The sequence below is a fragment of the Manis pentadactyla genome, chromosome 14 (assembly GCF_030020395.1).
Source record: "Manis pentadactyla isolate mManPen7 chromosome 14, mManPen7.hap1, whole genome shotgun sequence".
NCBI lineage: Eukaryota > Metazoa > Chordata > Mammalia > Pholidota > Manidae > Manis > Manis pentadactyla.
This window is the reverse complement of record NC_080032.1, coordinates 61,117,291-61,137,114: the sequence shown is the minus strand read 5'-3', so window position 1 is coordinate 61,137,114 and position 19,824 is coordinate 61,117,291. Positions and strand designations below refer to the sequence as shown.

The 19,824-nt window shown below is 52.3% G+C and overlaps 1 protein-coding gene across 6 annotated transcripts in view; it reads right to left on the bottom strand.

The window, feature by feature from the left end:
• TSPAN9 (tetraspanin 9) overlaps positions 1-19,824 on the bottom strand; it is a 195,987-nt gene that overhangs the window by 66,204 nt on the left and 109,959 nt on the right. For 4 of the 6 annotated variants that reach the window (XM_036908327.2, XM_036908346.2, XM_057492418.1 and 1 more), the window contains one exon: positions 16,432-16,511. In XM_036908327.2, coding sequence (XP_036764222.1) covers positions 16,432-16,494 — 63 coding nt within the window. In that variant the 5' untranslated portion in view covers positions 16,495-16,511. Of the gene's footprint in view, positions 1-16,431; positions 17,327-19,824 lie in introns of those variants that run through there. The other 2 variants (XM_057492416.1, XM_036908317.2) reach the window with 2 other exon arrangements.

Sequence of the window (19,824 nt, the reverse complement as noted above, 5' to 3'; positions counted from 1 at the left end):
GTGGGTGCTCCCTCCCTCTGGCCTCTGTTTCCCCACTTTGGAGTGTAAAGGAGTCAGCTCTTCACTCTACCATGTTAATGGGAAGAGGAAGACAAAGTACCTTGAGAGTCACCAGCACTTTGGAAACACAAAGGGAGCAAAAGAAAACTAAGATCCCAGGATGTCAGAGCTCGGGAGGACTTAGAAGTGAGCTGCTGCAAGTCTGTCACTGTCCAGGTGTGGTGACTTAGGCCCAGAGGGGGAAATTAACTTGGCCAGGGCCACACAACCAATCAGCAACGCAGCTGGGACTGAGGTTCTGTGGCCTGTGCCCTGCTCTTTCCCGCCCTGCTGAGAGCCCTCAGGTGTCCATCCTAAGGAAAAGCGGGACTCCAGGATTTCTGGGAATGGGGAAGGCAGGCAGAACGTGCAGCTCGGCACCCCAAGTCTTCACAGGCTGCAGAGGGGCTGCCCACCGCCTGCCCCACCCAACCACAGCAAGCTGTGGGGTGCCTCCACCAGAGGGAAGAGAGAGAAATCAGCAATGCTGAGACTCCTATCAGCCTTCCCCCCGCTCCACCTAAGCTCCTGATTCAGACCCACACCCCCAGCAGCTTCTGTGAAACATGCACTTTTCACACAGACACCCCTCCTCCCATCAGCCAGGCTAAGAAAGGAGCAGATGGAGGGGGGCTCCAGACAGGGGAGGAGGGAATGGGGACCTTGCGCCTTCTCTCTGGCTGCCATAAATGGTAACAAATCAAGCACCTTGTGTGTTCTGCTCCTCCAACCACATTGATATTCCTTCCCCCCACCCTCTGGAGGGTCCCCCACGCCCCATCCCACCCTGGCACCCAAGGACGGTCACAATGGGTGTCCTAAATGGCTCAGACACCACAGAGCCCTCACCCAGAGCCCAGGTCCATCGGCCTGACAAGCTGTCGCTCTGATTTGGGTCCGATGAGCTCTTGCCCACAGGCAAGGGAAGCTTCCCTAGCGCAGCAGGGGCACAGTCAGCCTTGGAAACACCTGACCTCCCAGACAGAGCACACTGGGGGCTGCCTGCACGCAGCTCTGCTCCTTCCAGACAGCACCAGCCCAGGCCAGGGGCCCCAGGTTCTGCGGCCTCAGGGCACTTGCCCAGACTTCCCACCCAGCAGTCTCGCACGCCCTGCCAGCTAAGACCCGAAGTGCCATCACTGAAGAGTCCTCGCCAACCAGGCCGCTCTGCTGAAGCAATTCCTTGCCCACCACAACCTGGTTCGAGACCCTTCACATCAGCCCCTTCCTCTGGCTTCCACTGTCACCTCATTTTTCCTGCCTCCTCCTTCTCCATCTTCCCTATCCCACCTTGTAGGACCCCGTGGCCAGACCGCCCTCCTCCCCGCCCCAGTATTCTCCCCAGTTATACATATCCCATCCTCCAGGGCCTTGAGCCCTCTCCTTTCTACCCCCCAAGTGCTCCCAAGGAGACTGCCTTCTCCATAAAGCCTGCTCTGCTCAGAAGACAGCATGTGCTGGACATGGACAACCTGGTCAGGGGAGCACTTAGCCTCATGCCCGGGCACAGCAGGTACTCGGTACCTGTCTCCTTTCATCCCAGAGAGGCGCCCACCAGGCGTGCTCCCCATCAGAGGACCTCCTCCTCCATGTTCATCTCACTCCCCAGCTCTGCACACAGAGCAGCAGTGAGCCTGAGGACACACGAGGTCCTGCTCTGGCTCCTCAGGCTGCTGACCTCAGCTCCCCTTGTCACCACGCCACCCCAAACTGTTTGGCTGGGCCGGGAAGGCTGTCCCCCACCTCACTGCATGGTTACATCTCATTCCCGTCCAAGAGCAGCTCAAGTCCTGCCTCCGGCACGGAGCCTTCCCCGCCTACCTGAGCCCACACTTCCCAGAAGCCAAGGCAGAGGGGAAGCACACTGGATGATATAATGATGTGTGCTGTTTATGAGGGCATAGTCTGTGTGAGGGGTGCTGCCCGGGAACTCTGACGTCAGTCGCTCATCTAAGCCCCCACCGCCTTATGATGCAGGATGAGAACCCGAGGATGTCTGTATAATGCTAACCCTGGTCTGGCAGACTGCATACGCGGGCTTTCTCTGGAGGCTACACTGCCTTTGTGCATACTTCCATGGACAGCAGTTGGTTCTTCCCAACTAGACTGCAAGCTCCTTGAGAGCAGGGACACAGTGCGTTCTTGTCTCCCTGCGACATGCAGCACGGGGCTAGTGGACCACAGGCAAACCTCAGGACTCACTGGCTGACCATTGAGAACACACTTTTAGGAATTCTGAAACTCAAGACTGAGAATGTTAAAAACTCCAGGACATGAAGCACTGCCCGGCATGTACACCCTCAAGCACCAGCTGGTCCTGCCAGCGGACCCAATGGCAGCCGCTGGGGAGGGACATGAAAAGGGGCTGAGATACTAGAATCCATGAGCATGGCTTGCTAGGAGACGCCCTGAAGGGTGTCACGGGGAACCTGGAAAACCCACCCCAAGCAACTCAGACATCCCTGGATGGCACAGCCAGGGACCAAGCAGATCAGGAAACTGCCCCCCAGAGGCAGTCAGGGGCAGCTCGCAGAGGTCGGGGTGGGGGACAGCTGCTCTGTTGCCCTGGGTCTCAGTCTCCCCACACATTCCTAGCCTCTCTCTCAAGAAGGTGGGGAGGATACAGCTCGGGATGAGAAAATCCCAGCAGCAACCTTTGGCATTTGGGGAAAAACACTTCAGCAGACATCTGCCACTTCTGCCCTTACCCCTCCTTTTAGTGTCTGCACCTTGCTTTCCCTTGGGGAATCCTCCTCTGCCCCAGTGCATGCAGCCTTCTCCCACCTTTCAGGGTGCTCCTCTCACCCCTGGCCAAGGGTGGGATCATGACCAGCCAGACCCTCTCTCCTGGGAAGCCAGCTCTTGAGCAGTGAGATCTATGGGCAAAAGCAGCAGGAGCTGATACATCCTAGCTGAGTCAATGGGACCAAGCTCATCATTATTAGCTCCTGAGACCTGGACACCCACCACCACCACCCTCGCCCAGAGCGGCCCTGGGTCCCATCCCTGTGCGTGCCCTCTTGCTTAGCTCTCTGTTCTAGCCTGTGAGCCAAACTTATATCCTTCAAAGATACTGGACAATCCACAGACAGAAAAACAGGGGTGTGGGCCAGCAAAAACAATAGTTGTCTGCTAAAGCAATTTGCCCCCCAAATGCTGAACAACACTCTTGGGGTTTATTCAGAGACAGATAAACAGATCTATATCTGTGCTCCTAAGTTAGCCCTCATTGGTGTGTGCTGCTTGCCATCTTTGAGCCCTAGCTTATCCAGAATCCCTCTAGGAAATGGCTGACAACGAGGATGCCAGCTTATACCCAAGGGTCACGCACACAGAGGGAACTAGATAAATATAGATATTCACCTATTTATAAACATATACACACATATGTATGCTACAAGTGTGTTATTAAATGTGCATTATTCAAATGCATATACACACATATTTATATATAAATACCATATGTATGTTTGTATACATAGGTGCACACATATGCATACATATATACATCTGTGTGTGTGTGTGTAAGGGGGGGAGCTGAGCCTTACAGTTTGGGTACCTAAGGGGAAGATGCAAGTACAGAACTAGGCCAGTGACAGATACGGAGATAAAAATTCCTCAGGAACGTGCCTGCCCTCTGTGCTACCCGCAGAAACGTCACACAGACTGACATACCCTGTCCCCACTCCCGACCCCACCTCTTCTGGTTTTGATTGGCAAACATGTTCTGTTCTGTGACCACAGGGTCCTATGCCCTGAGACCCCTGAAGGAGAAATGGCAAGCAGGGTCCACTGAAGCACAGCCCACATGGTAAGGCACAAGAGACCCAAGCCTGCACATGACCAGGCAGGGTTACCAGGGGCTCTGTATTGGTCTGGCTGCTGGTCCCCCTGCACACAGTCAGAGATACAGTTAGCCTCCCTCCCCATCTCCTCTGCCACAGGGCAAACTGATCACATGTCCCCTTCCAAATGTCCTTTCCCAGGCTCTCTTCAAATCTCCCTCCCACCAAAATTACTTTTCTGGCCATACCACTTGATGTTTAACTCTCCCCAGAAAGGGAAATCGAGGCAAAGAATGACAGACAGAATTTTCCAAGTTCTCATCCATCATCATGAGCAGTAACTACCTATGCCGGGGCCCCCACCACAGGGCACAGTGGCCAGCCAAGTGCCAGCACACCAGCCCTGTGGGTCTTCAGCAACTCTGGAAATGCATGCAGAGGAGGAAATGGTATCTTCCAGAGTCCTTAAGAGAGCGCTGTGCATGGCCTGAAGGAGCACGCTGAGGAACCACAAGGGTGGGGGCAGCCCCAGGGGCTTCATGTCACAAGGACAGACGGTCGCAAAGCCACCTCCCTCGGCTGTGAGTTACAGGTGCTGCCAGGGTTCTTCTCCAGCAAGCTGGATATTCCAGGTGGAGGCCAGTATGGCTCCCCTACCACCTGGAACCTTTCTGGTAGATAAACCCCAATTGTTATGTAGGGTACCACCTACCAGGGGCACCCCATCGTTAGCTGCCCAAAGCCCTGCCCCCTCACCTAGCACTCCTCTGCAGCTCAGTCAGTGCATCAGTCAACACGCCTGAACTGAGCACCGAGTGTGAGCAGGCACAGCAGGGACAGGGAGATGAAGGCCCCTCCCCCCACCTGTGGCTTTGGGTGATGAGGCCTCTAGCCTTGGTGTCCTCACCTACACGCAGATACCACTGCACACTCACGGTGGCCACAAGCATGTAAAGTGCCTAGAAGATGTTAGCAGAGGGGAAGCAAGATACAAAATACAAAAGCAGGACCATATGGTTAGAACAGTAAACCCTGCCACTAAAGATAAGCAGTCTGAAACATTCACCAGCACAATATGCAGAGTCATGCTGTTGGGAGGCTGTAAAAAAAAGCTTTCAGTCTGGGGTGCTCTCATAAAAAGTACAAAAATAGACCATGAAGCTTACACTGTACACAACTGACCATCCTCTGATCTGAGGAAGTCTCTGATGATCACTAGGGGGTTACCTCCTAACCCATTTCTGTTGGGGTTGAGATGGAGGGAAAGAAGGCACAAATCGTGAAGTCATATCCAAATATGCCTGACTCCAGTCCTGTTGCCACAGGGCTCCCCTCCACTAAACTGTTGGTACACATCTAAGAGAAGCGTGATCTAAAGTTGGCAAGGGAAGGACCTGGATCACGATGACTTCCAGAGATGGTCATGGAAAGAGTATGTACTTTGGGGTTTGACTGATCTGAGTTCAAATCCCACCTCTGTCACTCTCCAGATCAATGACCTGTCGCAAAATCCCTAACCTCTCGGAGCTTCCACCTTCTTGAAGGCAAATGGGAATAATGCCACCTCTCCTCCTCAGGTGCCATGGACAGCAAACAGGATAACCAGGTAACAGAAGTGGGAATTGCCCAGCACAGCACCTGACTGACTGCTCACAAGGTCCTCAGCATCACAGCATGAGGAGCAGCAGCTGAAAGGGCTGCTGGTATCCTTGGGGCCTCCAGTTTTCTCTGTCCTTATGTGCACAGCTCTGCTGAACCCTGAGGAGAAACTGAGTGGTAGCAAAGGACAGAAGAGTAAAATTCTATAAATAACAAAGGTGTGTAAAGCTTGATGGAGGACATTACAGAACTTCACAGAAAGACATTAAAGAAGACCCAGTATAATGAAGGAGATATCTAAGCTGGCCTGTGCATGCAGTAAAACAACAAATTTGACTGGATCTATACTGTTGGAACTCAACCAAGAATTAGGAGAAGTGCAAATTGTAGCGCTCCAAAATCTTACAACTACAGACTATTTACTGTTAAAAGAACATATGGGATGTGAACAGTCCCCAGGAATGGGTTGTTTTAATTTGTCTGATTTCTCTCAGACTGTTCAAGTTCAGTTGGACAATATCCATCATATCATAGATAAGTTTTCACAAATGCCTAAGGTGCCTAACTGGTTTTCTTGGTTTCAGTGGAGATGGCTGGTAATTACAGGTATGCTTTGGTTATGTAACTATACTCCTATTATGTTAATGTGTGTGCGCAATTTAATTAGTAGTTTAAAACCTATACATGCTGAAGTTACTCTACAAGAAGATATGTCAAAGAAATAATCAATCTTCCCATGTTTTCTTCCGTCTGCTACTTCTATAGCTTTTCTTCTCCTTCCTAATTACAACCCTTAAGTAGAATCCGTGCCTCATATGGAAATTACCAAGTATCATAATTCTTCCAAGTGGTAAAGATACCTCAAGACAAATGCTGGGCATAGAAGCCACAGGGCATAAATCTGTAAAGAAGTAAAAAGCTAACCATTTCAAACAATAAGGCTTCTCTCTCACTTACCAACTTTATATTTCCCTGTATGGCCCTGGAAGACGACTGGTTAGCCAGAGACGGGTAAGATTCCTCAAGGGAGGAACAACCTAAGACAGGCACAGTCGCAGGGGGGCCATCAGGTGAGAAACTGGGGATCAACAGAGGTGAGGCTTAGAACCTCACCCCCCCTGTTCTGAGAGAAATCTTCTGCATATGTGGATGTTTTATTGCCCTTGTCTAGCTTGGATTAACACATAGTCTACAGGCACACACCTGATCATCTACATTTGCTCTCTTACAACACTAAACTACGTTTTCTACCTTTATCTTGTATCTACCTACCACTTCAGCATTTTATTAAAAATAATAATAATAAAGGGAGAAATGTGTTATCCACATATAAATCAAGTATAAAAATCAAATGAGTATTCATATTTGAACTGTTTATAGTTCATAATGCATGAGCAAAACCGAAAGTTTCTGTGATGACTGCCCTTGTACTGTTCACCATGTAACTTATTCACTATGTAAGAATTTGTTCTCCATGTAAGAACTTGTTTGTTATGCTTCAGAAGATTGGAGACTGACGAAAATTAGGCTTGGGGTGGATTAATGATTGTGCATTGAGCATTGACTCCCCTATACAGAATTTTATTGTTGTTAACAACCATTTGATCAATAAATATGAGAGATGCCCTCACAAAAAAAAAAAAGTATACACTTCCAATTGTAAAATAAATAAGTAACCGGGATGTAATGTATAGCATAAGGAATATAGTCAAAATATTGTAACAACTTGGTATGGTGATAGCTGGTACCTAGAATTATCATGTATATAAATGTTGAATCACTGTGTTGTACACCTGAAACTAATGTAATGTAATACTGTGTGTCAACTACCCTTCAATAAAAAATAATTACCTACAAAAAAAAAAAGAAGAAGGCCCAGTATATGTGGTATACTATGTCCATCGATAGAAACACACAACTAGAAGACAATTTATATCCATGAATAGAAATACAAAGACATCGACTCTCCCCAACTTGACCAACACATTCAATGCAAGGCCAATCAAAATACCAACAGGGCTGGCAAGCTTCGGGGAGGGGACAAGACAAACTGATTCCAAATTTATACAAAAGTACAGAGGGCCAAGAATAGCCAAAACAGTCTTGAAAAAATGTAGGATGAGAGGATGTACCCTCCCAGACACTGAGACCTAATATAAAGGTGTGGTAATGAAGACAACATGACACAGGGTTAGACAAATACAAAAACAGGAAAGACACAGGCGGCATTACACGTCAGCGGGAAAGGGGAGCTAGCCAATCAGTAGAGCTGGACAACTGAGATACACATGGGGAAAATGAAATCGGAGTCCTACTTTACATCACACACAAATATAAATTTCAGATATCCAAAGGGCTTAAATATTAAAATTTTCCAAAAAAAATATAGGAACTCACCTTTCATTATTTACTGACTCATCAAAAAAATTCATGCGTGCCTATTGTGACAAGCCACTGTCCTATTACCAGGGATGTAAAGATGTCCAGAAGATATTATGTATTTCTTAACTAACATATAAAAAGTATAATCTAACAAAGAAAAGAGACTGATAAATTTGACTCTATGAAAAGAATTTCTGTTCATCAAAAACCCTAAGAAAGTGAAAAGACAAGCTAACTGTAAGCTATAGACTGTGGTACACTTCATGGACAAATTAGTATTCAAAACATAAACTCCGAAAAAGTAGTAGAGAAAAGCAAACAACTCAATAGAAAAATGGACAAAAACATAAACAGGGATTCACAGAAAAGAAGGGCAAATAAACCTATGAAAAGATGTTCACAGTAAGCAAAGAAATACAAATACACCAGCTATATTGAAGAATGCTCAGAACTTTCCATTTTCAACCGACATTTCACTGGTAGAAATGTCAACTAATATATCCACTTAGGAAAACAATATGGCATTACCTAGTAAAGCTGAAATACATATATCCTAAAATTCAGCAATACCTTCCTTTGCTCTGTACCCAAGAGCAGTTCTCAAAGTGTGGTCCAGGGACACACTTAATGCTCAGGAACATTACAACAGTTTGAGATTGCCAGAACTTGCAAGAACGTGATCACTGAACTCATTGGATGCAGGTGAGTGACCTGTCGTACCAACTGTGTACTAGTCAAGCACAGCACAGCCACAGGTGAGAGAGCTACAACAGAGGAGGTGGCCCTTCACCCAATACTTTCAGAAGGAATGTCCTTAGAGGAATTCTTGCATGTGTACACCAGGGGACTTGTACAAGAATGTTCACAGAAGCATGCTTAATAAGAACGAAGTGACCCCAGTGCTCGTCACCAGCAGAACACGTTGCAGCCATTCCTACATGGGATACTATGGAGCAGGGTAAATAAACGCACCATGGCTACATATCAACATAGTGAATCAATAAATATCACATTGAGCTAAAAAAAATTCAGAATGATTCCATCTACCATAAGTTCAAAAACAAGCCAAACCAAATGATGGTGTGTTTAAGGATGCCTCCATATGTGGGAAAACTATAAAGAAATATACTTAACACAAACTTGAAAGATAATGTTTCTGTGTCGGGAAGATATTGAGGGCCTGCTCAGGGAGGAGAAGAGGGGCTTCATGGGTATAGCTAATATTTACTTCTGAAACTACAAAGTGCGGTCACATTCATTACATCATTTTTCGAACCATATGAATTTGTATATGATATATTACACAATTTGAAAATTTTTTAAGTGACTGTTTTTATGGTTAGTAAAGTGACCTGGCACCCTGCATGTTCTCTTTTTTTAGCTCAGGTTACAGACTCAGCTGTCCATCAGGGTCCAACACTGACGGTCAGAGGGAGGGACCTGCCCTTTTTGCTCCCGGGCAGAGTCCATGGGGACCCTGCAATATGACCACCAACCCCGGTGGCCTGTCCCTGTCCTGATTCACAGCATCAAGAATGGAAGGCAGCAGGGGAAGGCCGCCACCAACAGGAAGGCCAGAAGTGAGTGCCCTCTGCGTGGCAGGACAGCTGCAGGCCCTGGGGTCTCATCACTCCCCTCCCCCACTGCCTTCCCCCTCCATCCTCCACTCCAACAGACCTGCCTGCACTTCCTGCTCCCCCATTTCCCCCACATATCCCTAAGACCAGAAGGCATTCAGAACAAGCCACAGCCTAGTGGACATCTGGGGCTCTCCCAGGGCTCCAAAGCCCCATTCAGCACTGTCTCCAGCCCCTGGGCATCTAACTTACTGTCAGAGGGGGCTACCTGTTCACAGGCTCTCACCACAGCCAGTGTGTGACAACTATGGCTACTGTCACTGAGGCCAGCAAGCTGGGCACCTGCTGGGCTGTGTACCTATGTAACACATGCTGCCTTCTCTGGGCCTCTCACAGCACTGTAAGACCATTTACACTGTCAAGCATGAACAAACCCAGGCACCAGGAGGTTAAGGAAACCTTCAAACCTCAGGCCTTATTCCTGGAGACTCTGACTCAGTAAGTCCAGTTGGTGGGGGATGGACAGGGTGGGGGGAGCGGGGAGGGTCATGGCCTGTGTTCAAGCACAAAGCTTCCGGGTTGATCTAAATCTAACCCCTAGTGAAGACCAGAGCAGATGGAAGGCTCTCTGAAGGTAGAAGCCATGTGTCTGTTCTCCTTGGCCAGTCACCCCACCAGACACTCGACAGGACCTCCCTGCGTGGTACTGCTGTAGCAAGCCACCCAACTCTAGGGCAAAGATCTGAAACCCCGCAGCCTTCCCTCTGACGGCTTCTCCAGGCCTCCTAAAACCTTCAAAGCTGCTGGGGCCAAAGAAAGAGAAGGTAGAGCCCATCTGAATAGAAGCAAGGGCTCCCTACGTTAACAGACTGTAGTATCACCATGGCGGGTGAGGGGAGCGGTGGGGGAGCCACGGCTCCACCCCCAGGGGCTCTGTGAGCTGTTGATCTGTTCACCCTCCCGACCGCATGCTATTCTGAATGACCCTCCCCAGCCCCCCACCACTTCTGCTGGCAGAGGAGCTTTCACACGTGAGCAGAGACAAAGCTGGCTCAGAAGACTTAACTCTGCCCGACGACGGGTTTAGCTGAGCTTCAAAGCTTCCTAACTGAAACCAAATAAGAGGGCACATCGCAGTGGGAAGCGAGAGGCTGGAAAGGGGGACAGAACAGGGGCATCTCTGTAAGCCGGATCACCTACAGCAACAGCTTACAGCCTGAGTGACACAGCGAGACCTGCCACGTGGTCACCACCAGAAAAACAAAATATCCCTTTCCTCAGAGCCCTGGAGACAGAGAGGAGTATCCTCAGACACCAGTGCTCACGCGCCGTGGGGCAGGGCCACCTGGTCCTCGGAGCCCATGCCAGACTCACTACCCCTCAAAGGCACTCTCAACTGGCACCACCCAGACTGATGGCGCCCTTTCTTTCTCTGGGCTCAGCTATTTCCTGTGTGCAGAGGCTGTTTCTCCCATTGGGCTACAAGCTCTCCCCTGACAGAGGCTCTACATCAACTCTTCTCTCCACCCTCCCTCCTCTGCCTGGACTCCCACCCTCACCTACCCAGCCAGCCCCTGTTCACCCTTCAAACCTAGGGGTCACTTGCTCTACTCTGTCATCTCTGTATCTCGTCTCTATTAAGCAGTATTACTTACGCTATTAAATAGCTCTACCCGGCACCTACTGCTCAGAACTGTAATTATCTGTTTATGTGTCTGACTTCTCCATGGGACTGTGAGCTGCTCAAGGGTCTGTGGCTTACAGCAGGTACTCAATAAATGCATAGAGTACAGACTAGCTACACAGCATCTGATCAGCCCTTTCAATAGGAGAAACAGAAAAGACACACAGTGCACTAATTCTTTTTTCCAAACTAGGGAACTCCTAAAAGAAACTTAGGCAGTTTTTTCCTCCCCTTTATTTCTGATGAGCACAAACATTTCAGAGATGGGGAGGCAGAAGGCCACCATGCGGGGGTGGAGAAAGGGAAGGACAGGTCAGGCCACCCAGATGCTAGTCCAGGCCTGCTGTTGCCCCTCCCTAGAATGCTGGGGAAGGGGGAGGTGGCCCCGCTCTGACCCCAGCCTCAGCAGCCCCATGCTCAGGGTGGAGGACAAGCCAGATGACCTCTCGATTCCACGACTTCCTGGCCTGTGAAAGCCGATCCACCCTACCCGAGCCCAGTCAGCCTGGTCTCACCAACTGCAGGCTCCTGTGTGCTCAGCGGGCATTCAGTAAATAGTTGTGGCATGAGTGAATGAACTCAATTGGGACCCCAACAGCCCAGTAAGCCCCAGAGCCTGCTGCCAAGTTCAGCCAAGGGCAGCCAGGTCCGTGGAGGTGCAGCAGGGGCTGGGGGTGGCACAGGCACACCCCCCACCCAGAGGAAGCCGGACACCTTCCCTACTCTCCTTCGGCCTGCAGGATGGAGGACAGACTCCTCGGCCTTTCCTCAAGGTAGCGTCAGTGCTCACCCCATTTCAGCTGGGACTTTCTCTTCTCTCCACACCTCCTCCCCATCCCCTCTTGATTGACACCAATGATGGCTCCGACTCGATTTAAAAATAGATATTAAGACAAGTAAGTTTAATTTTTAATGCTTTGGAAAGGAAGTGAACACAGAGCCGGCATTCCATCATGGCCACGTTCCGGGCTCTCCGAGTATCAGCCAGGCCCTTCATCCGCCCTGTGTCCCAAGCAGAGCCACGCCTGACCCACCCCAAAGACTGTCGTGCAGCCGCAGTCTGGGGAGAAAGCCTGATACCAGTCTCACATCTGAGCATGGAGGGAAGCTTCTAATGCCTCTTGCTGCGCAGCTTAGCCTGTACCTGGTTTGGAGCGGCCAGGTCTGAACCCGTCTGGGCCTTGCTCAGACCCCTCAGCCTGCTCACCACTGCTGTTCTCAGACAGAAGCCATCACAGGGAGGACTCCTTGTGGCACCTCAGCCTGAGCGTGCACAGACCCCTGTCACGGGCACCACAGACACAGGGGAACCCCAGCAGCAATCATGAGGCTAAGCCCACAGCGAACACGAGCCTCCAGTGTGGCTGGAGGGCCTTAACCAAGCTGCCTGCACCCAGAGCACAAGTGAACAGTCTGAGGGGGGCCGAGCCACCAAGGCCTGAGCCCACTTGGGGGAGGTTAATCAGCGCTGCCACCTGGCACCCTGCACATGGCAGCCCCGCTCCAACCTCTCCCCTGGTTCAGCAGGCACACTGAACACCACTTCCTTGGCTAATTGGCCTTCATTAAGGGAGCGATTCACAAGGAACAGACTTTCCAATGAGGCCAGAATGTCACTGCTCTGTCAGCCACGATTTAAAGTGATGGGACAGCTCTCCTGGTAAGCATGACAAGTGACCATTATCCTGAGTGGCAGTTCTGCCAGCACCAGTCTCACCCCTGCCCCTCCATAACGGATAGGAACTGGATTTGGGTTCGGAGGAGCTGGGCTGGAAACAATTTGCTGTGTGGAGAAGGGGACAGAGGCCCCAGTACTTAGAGCCTACCCTGGTACTCTCTTTCCCCTACTCAGAGTTAAAAGCTCTGAGCCTCCTTTGCCCTCCTGGAGGGGCTTAGATTCATTTAACCTCTACCTGGAATATTACACCAGATGTTCCCAGAAGGACTCAGAGACGGGCTGATGAGGGAAATGGTTTCTGCTACAGGGAGAAATACCTTGGGTGTAGGGCTGATTAGTGTGGACAGGCCCCCCAGGATGCAGAAACTTCTGCCCCACTCCAGGCCTCCAATATTTGCTGTCCACCAAGCAGCCAGCAGTCTCTCTGGCCTTGAAGATCGGGGTGAGATATGCAAGGGGAAGAGGAGGTGAGGCTCAGTCAGGCATGACCCCTTACTCCCCCTCCTCTACCCCTCCACCTACCTTGGGTACTCAGAAGTACGGCCCTAGGTGCCAACATGGCCAGCACCATCTGGTAGAAGTTGGCAGTGCCAGAAGCAGACCTGGACACCACCCCCTCCCCCAGCAGGCCAGCACCCAGCAGCCTATAAGGCACCTGCCTTTTCTTGGAAAGGAGGAGTGCAGGGTGCACAGCTCCACCTCCTGGCCTGCCCCTAGTGATGTCACCCAGGCCCTTACCGATACTAATACCCTAGAAGCTCCACCCAGTGGCAAGGAACCAGGGATCCTCAGGCATGTGAGGGGGTTGCACTGTAAGACAGCTGCTCCTCTCCTCCACACTGGGAATGCTCCCAGCAGGGTCCAAGGGGGCAGGGGGTGTGGTGGCTGTGGTGGGTTTGGAGAACTACCAGACAGGCCCCAGATCTGTGGGAAGATCTCTATCTATTGATTGCAGTCCTCGGTTTCAACTCTAATGCCTCAGAAAAGCCTTCTTTAGGGATCTGAGCCATGAGACCAGAAAAACTGATGGCTACATAATTCTTAACAATTGCTCTGGGTCCCAGAGGACTTGGGCTCTGGGCAGCCCTGCATATGTCCTCACCCCCACTGTCCTGCTCACCTCCTGTCTCTCCCTCCCTGTGTGCACTAGAATAAAGCAGAGGTCTCCCAGGGGTCCTGCCTCACAAGCTATCCCACCTGCCTCTGCCTGAGCACCTGCCTGCAGGAAGTCTTCGTTGGAGTGAGACAGTGACCCACCTTGCACAAATCCTGGCCAGCCCCTGTTACCTGCTCTTCCACCACCCAATATACACATAGAGCAAAGACTCTTACACGCACCCATCTGTTTCCTTTTTGCTAGATTTTCTATCTTTCCTAAGGTCTATGTCTTATTTCAGCATCTCATATGCTACTAGCATAAAACAACTGGGTCTTTGAGAGTCAATTTTTCCCAGTTTGTACTATGCCACAAGCATTCCAAAAACATTAATTAATCAGAAAAATCAGAGACAAGGAGAGAGCGACTCCTTGTCTGGTAAAGGTGGCCGTAGGTACCTTCTAATGAGGAAGAGACACAGCAACCATCTTTTTACACTCCGCCCACCTTCCAAGGGAAGATGGAAAGAGCTGCCTGTCGTCACACAGTTCAGGTGCTAGGAGAGCCTTCATCACAGGCACGCTTGAGAACTACCTTCTCTTCCCTATCAGGTAGGACCTAGGAATCCTTACCACACAATACAATACATACAATAACATGTGGATCCACTGCTCTGGCCCGCCATTCATTCACTCACAAACACATGAGTGCCTACTACATGCAGGGCACAGAGCACTGTGCTAGCATGGGAGGAGTCCCTAAACCAGTTGGGACCATCTCAGAAGAGCCACAGCCGTTATACCGACTCTGACCAGCAGGTGGCCGGGTGGGAGTAGGGAGGAGGGCGACTGAGTGGGAGGTACCGGCCCAGACTCCCAGTGTCCCTAGAGGGTCTTTCTAGTGTTAAGATATGCAGACTAGGGGAAGGCAGAAAGGTAAGAAAAGGTAGGTGGAGACCGGAAACAAGGGCTGAGAGGGAAGCTGTGCTCAATGAAAAGGCTTGTAAATCCATAGGCACAGAGAAACACATGCCTGGTGCTTGGCTGACACCGAAGCCAGCAAATGAGGAACCGGAACACTTGCCCAAAGGCAGCCACAAAATCATTCTCGACATTCCAATGGTTCTGCCCCAGTTTCCACAAAACTCTCAGCACAGGATAACTAACATCTTCACAGCAGCAGCTGGAAGGCCCCAGACCATGGAGACATCTGGGGAAATGCAACTCAAATGATGAGGTCAGGCTCCTGAGAACCTAGGCAGGGAAGGCAGCCTCTTCCCAACAAGAAGGCAAGGCTGCAGGACATCCCCTAACTAACGGGCTAGAGACACAAGGGAGACCATCGTGACAGCCCCCACTGGACTGGAAAGGAGACCCGGACCAGAAGGGTGAATGATCTGCCTGAGGTCACACAAGACGCCCATGCAGAACCAGTCTTCTCCCTACCAGCCCTGAGTTTTCCCCTCTGTGGGAAAGTTCCTCCCTGCACACACACACCCAGAAAGTTTTTTCAGTTAAAGCAGGTTACTTCACACAAGTGTTAAACACCAAAGCACAACCACCTCTACCCAACTTCACGGGAACCAACTTCCTCCTGCCCCCGCACCCCTCCCAGACCACGGGCCACCTCCAGCAGGCAGCAGGTCAGCCTGGGCCACAGCCAAACATCTGGGCTGAGTCTGGGCTCGGGTGAAGAGAGGAGGCGGCAGCAGTTGAGATGAAGAACAATTAGATGTGAATTTAAGAAGTTTTCAAATTCTCCTGACTATATTTCTTATGCGTCCCTGCGTGTGTGCTCACATAGCCTCCAGAATCCCAGAGGACAGAGAACAAGTCCAAGCTGCCCACCCACTGATACCTTCTCTTGAAAACAATCTCTCACCAAGGATGACGGCACTCCCCTTAAGGGCTCCCAGAGCCTGGGAGGGCTGGCGTTCCACGGCAGGAGCACATGGCCAGCCAGCTCCCTGCCCAGTCCACAGCAATCCCTCAAAAGCAGCTGCCCGCCGCCCGATGGCAGCAGTCCTCCCAAACTCCCCCTTCCACACAGGCCCCAACCCAGGGACAGGTCTGCGGGCCAGCAAGTGAGTCCCTTGGCCTCGGGCAGGGGCCCCTTCTCCTCCTCCTGGGCTTCAATGAGAAGAGTGGGAGGGTGTGACCTCTACCACTCATCCACCTCATGCCCATAAAATGCTGCAGACTGTATTCTTGCATATTCAGTAGGAATACAAGAGGAAACTCAGAAAACCATCCACACTTGTGCCTATCGTCAATTCAAGGTCACAGCTGTTAAAAATTCTGATCCCACACCTATTTTGGCAGGTTACCCAGTCAGAGACTCTTCTAGCATGGGTTTCTTATAGGGAAACAATGTGGCAGTAAACTTTGCCAGCCTCCCAGGAGCAAAGTAAGTCTCTCCTGGAAAACAGGCAAGTTGGAGCCTCCATTCAGCCAACAAGGAGAGAAAAAGGATTTTTTAAAAACCCCACTCACCACTGTGCAGAGAGCAGAGCGGTGCAGCTCGGAAAAGGAAGAGGGTATCACGGTGGGGTAGGAAAAGAGGAGAGGAGGCAAAGAAACGAGACGACTCACCCAAAATATCAGATTGAAGAGGAACATCATGTACTTCAAGCAGCAGAGGCAGCCCCTGGCCATGTTGCACTTCTTAAATTCTAGGAGGAAAACAAAGGACAGATCCAGGTAAAACACCACGTACTTGCTGCCTTTGGGTGCGCTGTACTTAGTCTTCACGCCGGCCTCGGCGCGGCTCTGGCCCCGGGAGCCCGCGGTGCCATAGAAGGCGCCAGCCGTGAAGCCGCGGCCGAACGGGCGGCCCGAGGTGGACGGCTTGGCAAAGTCCGAGTCCTTGCTGTCCAAAGATGGACTCCGGTGGATCGAAGAATCCTCGCTACTCGACTTCTCCATGCTCGCGACGTTCTCGGGGGTCGCGAGAGGTGGGGGGCATCGCTCTCGGAGTGGGACGGAGGGGGCGCCCAAGTAGGGCGCGGACTGCAGGCCTGCCGGAGGGACCTCGCACGCGCCCCTCTGCACCCGGGTGCACTCCGGCCGGACCCCGGGCTCTCGGACAGCTCCCGCTCCCAGCCGGCGGGCCCGGGGGGGCTCTGCTGCGGCGCGGTGCGGCGCCACGCGCGCTCGCTAACGCTCTCCGGGGCTGGCTCGCCTGCGCAACCCGGCGTCTGTGGGGAGGCTGCAATTTGATTTCTCTTTCTACAGCTAGCCTCCCGGGTGCACGGGCCGCTCCGCGCGAGGCACAAGGGCGCCGGGCTCCCTGGGCACACCTCTCCCAGAGCAGCCCCCGCGCCAAGCCCGACCACTTTACGGGCGCTCCGCCTCCTCTCGCTCCGCTACTTTGCGGAGCTGCTCTCCGGCCCCAGGCTGCCCCGGCGCGCGGCAGGCAGTGCCGAGATCCGCCGCAGCTGCAACCGCTGGGCTTTCCCTGCGAAATTCCAGCCCAGACTCCCGACTCCGAAATCGCCAGGAGCCTCCTCCCCGGGCCCTCGGCCCCGCCCCCTGCCATGGATTTAACCAATGAGCGCGAGGCCTGCCGGGGGCGGGTTGGGGGGTGAGCAGCCTTCCCCCTCCCCAATGACACATTATCTTTAATAGGATTAGCGTTCTGCTGTGTGCCTGTACCAGTGCGCCCCGAGCCCTCGCTAAATGTCAAGGGCTCGGGAGCTGGGGATGAACCAGAACCTACATCAGAAGGCGCCTGTCTCTTCTACGACAGAAAAGGGCTGGCGAGAGAAGGCGAATGGCTGGAGGTACCAACGACCCAAGGAAACCAGAGGAAAGCGCTGGGGAGAACTGGAGGGGAAAAGCAGCGCGGCCCGACCTGGCCGCCGCCCCCTGTGCACACGGTCTCCGGGCTACACACACACACCACACGCTTCTACGGCGCGCAGGGACACGGCACCGCAGGGCAGGCGCGAGGTGTAGGAAAGGAGCCCGGGGCCTCCGCGGGGCGCGCGCCACCTCCCCGCCCCCTCCGCGCGCACGCGCGCGCACACACGCGGCTCCGCGAGGCTCCTGCAGCTGCGCGAGCCCCCCCTCCACGTGCCCACGCGGGATGCCGCGCTAGCTGGGATCCGGGCCGAGAGTAGGTGGCCGAGGTAGGGTCCAGCCTTGCCTCTTGTAATCCTGCCTGTGCCAAGGGTGATGGAGTGGTGCTCTTGGACACAGGCTGTGTCCTCTCCCATGAGGGGAGCACAAAAGGGGCTGGCTGGTCAAAGAACTGCACGAAGAATGCTCTTCTTCGAACATCCCGGAGAGGCCCTTGGTCATACAGTAAAATACAGCACTTCGTCCCCTGGGCTCGTGCGCAAGTGTGCATGCAGTGCCGACCTGAGGCTGCAACAGCTGGCAAACAGACTTGAAGGCTGGGGCGGTCTTTTCTGCCACTGGCAAAAGAGTGCTGAGAGCCCCAGGGCAGGGTCAAGCCTCACCAGGCTCTGCGTCCCCGGAACCTGACCCCGGGATTGGCCTCTGGGAGGCGCTGGACAGGGCTGGCTGGTTAGAATTCCTGCCCTCCACGACACGTGCGTGTGTGAAATGGCCTCCCTGGATCTCATCAGGCATTTGCCCACACCTGCTATGTGCTGAGCATGGGGCCAGGGCCTTGAGGGAACAGATACAAGATGTGCTGCTCCCTGCCCTTCAGACACACGCAGTCTAGTCAATAAGACAGAAGGACATTAATCACCAAGGCAACTGGCAGGAACAGAGCTACCACAACTGTCCGTGGCCAAGAGCGAGAGGGACATTAATTCCGACCAGGGGGACGTCAAGGCCCTCATCACAGGTCTGCTGCTGTGGCCCAGTGCTGGTGGGTCCGCATTCTCACCGCCTGCAAGGCAGGCCTGCATCCTAGGTGTGCGAATGCTCGGGTTCCAGGGCCACTCCGCTTCCTTATTAAAGGGACCTGCAGTGGCTGCGCTCTCCTGAGCCCCTTCCCCACTCAGATGGCAGCCCAGTGATGAAGCCTAGTGTGCGTCACAGCGTGGCCTTACTGCTCCTCGCTGGGCCCAGTGGCCCTGTGGGTGCCATCTGCAGATGAGGGGAGATGTGTGGCTGGCTGCTCACGGAGCCCACAGCCACCTGACTGGTCCTCTCTGGCCTCCACTGGCTCCCAGGGGCTCACAGCTGCTATGTCATTCTCACACCATTACTCCTCTGATGCAAGAGAAATCAGTTACCAGCTGGGCCAAGTTGGGTGGCCTGTTTTTCACTCTTCAGTTGTGTGATCAGGGGCCAGGTACGTTGCCCTTCTGCGCTCCCATTTCCTCTTCTTTAAAACAGGGGTTGATAGAGCCTACCCCCTAGAGGGTTCATGAGAATAAAGTGAAGGGGTATATCTGAGCAATGCTGAGCAAATATGCATGGCTGTTATTACTAGTCTCTGGGACTTGGTGTCAGCAAGGGCTCCCCGCTGGCCCTCCTACCTTTTTTTGTCTCGCTCTTCTCCCCAACTCATACCTGGTTCAGTGACAAGAGCCATCCCATTGTCCCTGGATAGGTCCACCTTCATCTCTAACTATAAACAGATTTGTGCCAGTACCTATTTCCTCAGCCACTGAGGCCCCAGGGAGCCGGAAGTGAGGGACAACAGGCAGCTATGAGAAGAGACGGTTGCCCAGCACAAAAGTTCTGCTCCACCCTGCCAAAAGGGCCCTGAGTCCCACCCGTCAGTCCATTAACAAAGCTTCAGTGAGGGTCTGTCAGGATTCGTAAGTCCTCCTTATGTCCCAGGCAACAAGCTTCACATGCAGTAATTCCCTGAATCCTCATGACAACCCTAGATATAGGGTTATTATCCCCATTTTACAGATAAGGAAACTGATCTCAAAGCCCGTATTCTATACTCTCTTGGGCTACCTAATTCCTGCCCTTGGGAATCTTCCAGTCCAACATACCATCTAAAGGCACAACAGAGAACCTCAAATCTCATGTCCTGATGAGAGGTCATTA